Source organism: Vitis vinifera, chromosome 3 (assembly GCF_030704535.1).
Source record: "Vitis vinifera cultivar Pinot Noir 40024 chromosome 3, ASM3070453v1".
Lineage (NCBI taxonomy): Eukaryota > Viridiplantae > Streptophyta > Magnoliopsida > Vitales > Vitaceae > Vitis > Vitis vinifera.
The window spans coordinates 211841-218288 of record NC_081807.1 but is presented as its reverse complement, the minus strand read 5'-3'; the positions used below and the strand labels follow the sequence as shown (position 1 = coordinate 218288).

Genomic DNA, 6448 nt, shown 5'->3' with positions numbered 1-6448 from the left:
TATTTATTTTTAAAATTTTAACTATAACTTATAGAATATGCTCAAATGATTCATATCAAATATATGGATAATTGTGATATTTAAAAAAAATTAATTAAATAAAATTCCATTTTTTCTACTAAAAAAGGAATTCTCTTATCTTCAGTGGGATGTGAAAATTTTATGTAACTACTCTTATAAAGACACTTCTAATCTATATAATACAACTTTTATGGATTTAAAAGCTCTTCCAAACAAGGTTTTTATCTTATCAAAGGACTTTTCATTAGGGTTGGCAGGACGATACTTATTCAATCTCTAGATATTTTTCCCGGAAATATAGTTGTAACAATCTCTATATCTTGATCAATCTCTAGTTCATCACTAGTATAACGAAGGGAAAGAACACAGGATATTGATTCTTACGGTACCGTAATCAAATTTCTGAGATCATGAATCTCAGTGGAAAGTGTAGTTTCATCGTATTTTAACCAAAAATAGAACTGGGTATTCCCACTCTTCTTCCAATTATCCCTGTTAAAAATTCCAGCTTTTCATCTCAAACCAAAAATTAAACTAAATGGCAACCTCCGAGTCAACTCCGAATTTTTTTATTATTTTTTTCCAAAAGGGAATTTCTCGGTTTTCCTCATCGTTGAACGTGGCTTCCCTAGGCTTCCTCAGTCCGTTGACTTCACGATGCATATCCGCATTACATTTCTGAACATTCCCCGGGTTTTTCTCAGAAAATGCTATAAATGGGGATGGGTGAGAGAGGTGGATGAAGAAGATCGGGTTGAGAGCGTAGGTTGAGTGGTTTGTGGAGGTGTGGGATAAGATGGGGGTGATGGGGCTATCTTCTCCTTCTGTAGTTGCAACTGTGGTTATTGTTTTGGGTTTGGTGTTGAATGCGGCAGTGGTGTGTCATGGAGGAATCACAAGTAGTTTTGTGAGGAAGGTTGAAAAAACCATTGATATGCCTCTTGACAGTGATGTCTTTCGTGTGCCTCTTGGTTATAATGCCCCTCAGCAGGTGTGTGGCTTTTTCTTCCTCCATTTGCTTTGCTTTTCACTGGGATTTGTTAATTGATTTAGATTCATATGCTTTTTCGTTTAGGTGGGGTTTAAGAATTTCAAAACCCATTTAAAAAAAAAGGGGTTTTATTTTTTATTTATTTTAAATTACTTCATAATTTTGGTTTTATTTTGGAGCAGATTTAGTGGGTTTGATCTCAATTTTTATTGTTGTTCTTGTTTGACTTGTGGGTGGTCCGTGTTAAGGTTCATATAACACAAGGAGATCATGAGGGGAGAGGAGTGATTGTCTCATGGGTCACTGTGGATGAACCAGGCTCAAACACAGTGCTCTACTGGAGTGAAAAGTCCAAGCGCAAGAACAGAGCTGAGGGAATCATGGTTACCTATAAATTCTACAATTACACGTCTGGTTACATTCATCATTGCACTATCAAGAATTTGGAGGTGGGATGTCACCCAATTCATTCATCATTTCTTTGTTTTGGGATTTCTTCTGGATACAGAGCTTGAAGCTTTTCTAATTTATTTGCAGTTCAACACCAAGTATTACTATGTGGTCGGGATTGGACACACTCCACGCAAGTTTTGGTTTGTAACTCCTCCTAAAGTTGGCCCAGATGTTCCATACACTTTTGGTCTTATAGGTAACCGTTCAATGTCAAACCTGTGTAATTGAGATTGTTTGAAGGTTAATAACAGTTAATTATTCAGATTTGGTTTAGCTGTTGGAGTTGTGGATCAGGCACCTTGCGTTTCCTTACTATTAGGGAGGCTGTAGGTTCCAGTGCCACGGGCTTTTTCACCTAGCGTAGTAGTGATTTTGTGGGGATGCTGGTTGGGTTGCTAGGAATTGTTACTGGAAGTTAGTTTACTGAAAAGTTATCTAGATAAGTTGATTCCAAATAGATCTTAGATTTGATGAAATTTTTTGTTTAACTTACCAGTGCATCATTAAGGCACACATGTATTCTGGAAGATGCTCACATGCATTATGCATTTAGTGTGTCCATATGTTTTCATAAATGCTTGTTTAGCGTTGGTTTTTGATTCCTTTGGGTCGATTCACTCTACTGAGCATTGCTTGCAGGGGATCTTGGGCAGAGTTATGATTCAAATATGACACTTACGCACTATGAATTGAACCCTGCGAAGGGAAAAACCGTGTTGTTTGTTGGAGACCTTTCATATGCTGATAGGTACCCGAACTATGATAACGTTAGGTGGGATACATGGGGAAGGTTCACTGAGAGAAGTACTGCTTATCAACCTTGGATATGGACTGCAGGAAACCATGAGATTGATTTTGCTCCTGAAATTGTAAGCATTTCTAACATATTTTCAATGATGGAAAGTAGTATCTTTATGTTTATTTTTTATTGATATAATGTTTTGACATGGTAATTTGTTCCATCAATCTGCTTAGCTGAAAATTTTTCAATTACAACTTTTGACCAATCCTTTTATTCTTCCAAAGGCACTATAGCTTTTCTGCTATGGTTCTACAATCATATCGTTTTCCTTGTTTGTTTTTGGCACATGATAACCCATTTTTCCTTCTATTATTTGCCGTACAAGGGGGCTTTGGCCCATAGGCTAGGCCCTCGCATGAGGTAGAATTCTGGACCTTCCCTTATGAGGAGCTAGGAGATACTACTACAGTACAGTAACCGGTGGCTTTATTTTCCTTATAGAACAGTAATCTTAGTTTTCAAATTTGATAAAATTCTTTTCTCTGATATATTTTCCAGGTATAATTCTATATTGATACTTCTTTTGGCTGGTGAGATCAATATATCAACTCCTAATCATAAGAATGATCAGATTTCCATAGGAAGAGTGTGAGAAAGAAAAAGATCTTAACCCATTTCTAGACCTCCCAATATTACCATACAAAGTGAAATTATAATGGAAGTCTGGTGTTTTTTGCAGGGTGAGTTTATACCCTTTAAGCCTTATAGTCATCGATATCATGTCCCCTACAGAGCATCAGATAGTACCGCTCCCTTCTGGTACTCTATCAAGAGGGCTTCAGCATATATCATTGTCTTATCATCATACTCAGCATATGGTAAGCACACTCATACTGTGGTGCACTAAACATATGTGCCCATATGCAGCAGAATGTCAGTTATGAATTACCACATACAAATATAAAAAGTATGAAGCATTTGTAATCCATATCAGAGGATGGGGATTTGGATAATTGTGCTTTTCCTTACTGTGAAAAGAAAGTAAACCCTGGAGTAGGGGGGAATATCCGATGGATTTAGATGGCAGCTGGGATGGTTCCATCATCCTCTAGATTTTTCTATGATATATTGAATTAGTAAAATTCTGAACTTGTGCTGCATTTCACATGAATAGTTTCCGTCCTCTGTAGGATCATGTTTTGTCATTTTAGTCATGATCCAACTCTATCCTGTTACTTGAACTTTTATTTGATAATGCTTACATTCTAAGTCAATTCAAACACTATTATATGCAGGAAGGAACGAGTTCATTTCAGCTTGTCCTCCAAATGCTTATATTGGTAATTAAAATGAATGTTTTTATGTCTTACGCTTTTCAGGAAAATATACTCCTCAGTTTATGTGGCTTGAAAAGGAGCTACCAAAAGTTAACAGGAGTGAGACACCATGGCTAATTGTTCTTATGCATTCCCCATGGTATAACAGTTACAACTATCATTATATGGAAGGGGAAACCATGAGAGTAATGTACGAGCCATGGTTTGTGCAGTACAAAGTTGATGTTGTGTTTGCTGGTCATGTTCATGCCTACGAACGATCTGTAAGTTCACTTTATCCTCTGCACTGTAAGGCTCCAAAGTAGGAGTTTTTGCTGTTTTCCTGAAACCCCTTTTTGTAGGTATAAGATCTTAAGCGTTGCTTTTTATTTGGCCTTTAATTGTTTTCTGAATGAAATCAAAGAATGCCCAAAAATTGTTAGAATGTTTATAATTGTTTTTCTGACCCTGGAATTATAAAAAATGAAATATTATTTCACTGAAGAAAACTACCAAAAAGAGCATTATTTCAAGAATTCTCTGTTTTTTGCCTTCTCTTCCAACCCGACAGCTAATGCTAGTAACTTAATTTATCACAGGAACGTGTGTCCAACATTGCTTATAACGTCATAAATGGCATTTGCACTCCTGTAAATGACCAGTCTGCACCAGTATACATCACCATTGGAGATGGGGGAAATCTCGAAGGCCTGGCAACCAAGTAAGATTAGCACATATCTTGTATAATTCTGTCTTCTATGTTGTAAATGTCTCCTATTTGAAACGATACTGGAGCTAAATTATGTTCTACAATTCAGCATGACAGAGCCACAGCCGAAGTACTCTGCTTATCGTGAAGCCAGTTTTGGACATGCCATTTTTGACACCAAGAACCGAACCCATGCTCAGTATAGTTGGCACCGCAACCAAGATGGATATGCCGTGAAAGCTGATTCCTTATGGTTTTTCAACAGGTTCTGGCATCCAGAAGACGATTCCACAAGCACCCAGTCATGATGTTATCAACCTTAATTTGTTCTACTCTGTTTCAATAAGCAGCTCAACTGCAGGAATATTTAGCTTGTTTTTCCTTCTTTCCTCTATTGGTCTGCATCTTCCCTTCCACTTCTTCTGCATGCCCGCTTATGTTCTCTGAATCTGAAAGGCATTCTCCTCTTTCAAGTGCTTGTTTCACTTAATTGTAACTTTAAGTTCCTGGAATCTGCAAGCATTTGGAAACTAATCATCTTCCAAGCCCTTTAAAACTAGACAGTCAAGTATTATAAGACAAAATGTGCAATAAGGAGAATAAGGAAAATGATTTAAGATATTTTTTTTTTTTTTGGGATAATGTTTGGAACCCTAATAAAGAGGATGGAAATGAAAACTCATTTACATCAAGATTGCTTACTAACTAAAAATGACTAGGTTACTTATGAATATTTGGTTCTCAATCTTACCGAGAACCATGTAAAAGCCGGAGAGAAAGAGAACCAAAAAAGGGATCCACAGAAATATACCGGGCAAGAAATTAACTAGGGTTTTCTACCGTATTAATCATAAATATTCATTTTATGGTATTGGTTAATATCAGTTGGTGGAAATGACACTACTTCAGAATATGATATGATGCGAAATTGAGACAGAATAAGATTTTGGACATGATGATGACACAGATTCAATATGTGTAGAATATGAGAGAGAAAATGTATGTGTGGTAGATGATGGAGAATATGATTCTGATGCAGATTCAGTGAGTGGTGGAAATGAGATAAAAAATGATTGTTTAGTAGAAGACATGCACAGATTCAATTTGCTGATTATGAGACAAAACTCAATTTATTCTGTATCAAAAACTTGATGAAGATTACAATAAATTAAGAAGACAAATGTTGATCCTAATTAACATACACATCCTAATTAACTTTTAATACAAACAAAGGAGTAATAGAGTAGTGCAACTATTTTACTATGAACTTTCCTCCTCTTGCAACTTTAAAGCCGATATTTTCTTTAAATCACACACTATATTGATCCTACATAAAAAATGAAAGGAGATGTTAAGAGTTTTATAAGCCTCTTCCATTCATCTAAAAGTAGATGCTTATTAGGCATGAGGCTTGGTGCATGAGCCATGTGTCACGAACTTAAGTTTTTCTTAAGCTCACATGTGACACTTACAGATAAACATGTTTGATGTTGCTAAGTTAGCCTTCCCCTTGCATTTTGTTAGTTAGATTTAGTTAGACACACAACTTAGAAGTTAAGAGAACAGTAGGTAACATGTGTGGACATCTCTAAGTCTCTTACTAGTATAGATGATTCCAAGAGTTTCCAAAAGCTTCCTACTCCCCTATATAATCCAAGTGAGGGAACTCGATGAGAAAAAGTGGAAATGTTGTTTATGATGACTCATATACAAAAGTTTTTCTATAGTTGTGAAGACTTCCGTAGGCAACTATGGAAGAAAGCTTACGGATATGGCGCATATTGTAACTCCTCTATAAAATGATTGTAGGTGTGTTGTAACAATGATAAGTCAAACCGTAAAGCATTTTGGAAGGGTAAATGAGGTACAATGCGTATAGATGGAGTACCACGAATATGCCTTTAATCAACAACTACTCATAGAAAGATTTCTTAGAAAGATTAGAATGTTTAGGAAAAAAGAAATATGAAATTTAAAGCTTTGGATTAAGTTTAGGCTAGGGCCAGGCACAGGCTTAGTATAAAAAAAAATTATTAAAACAATTTTCTGTTGTAAAACCAAGATTAATTGTTTTGCTGAGTAAGCAACTTCCCACTTAAAGTTTTGCCCTTTATAAAGGGATTGTAAGCATCCGTCACCGAGGTTGAGACTTGAGAGCTTTTTCAATCCAAGAAAAACAAAGAATTCGATTAGCTACACAAAAAGGGAAAAAATAA

The 6448-nt window shown here is 36.0% G+C and overlaps 1 protein-coding gene across 1 annotated transcript; it reads left to right on the top strand.

The window, feature by feature from the left end:
• The first annotated feature begins 209 nt into the window (after positions 1-209).
• On the top strand, positions 210-4744 carry LOC100241752 (purple acid phosphatase). Its single transcript, XM_002264077.5, has 8 exons — positions 210-1012; positions 1261-1461; positions 1550-1661; positions 2105-2334; positions 2947-3085; positions 3587-3807; positions 4123-4244; positions 4342-4744. The coding sequence occupies exons 1-8, from the start codon at positions 818-820 to the stop codon at positions 4538-4540; spliced, it is 1419 nt and encodes a 472-aa protein (XP_002264113.1). The 5' UTR covers positions 210-817; the 3' UTR covers positions 4541-4744.
• The last annotated feature ends 1704 nt before the right edge of the window (positions 4745-6448 follow it).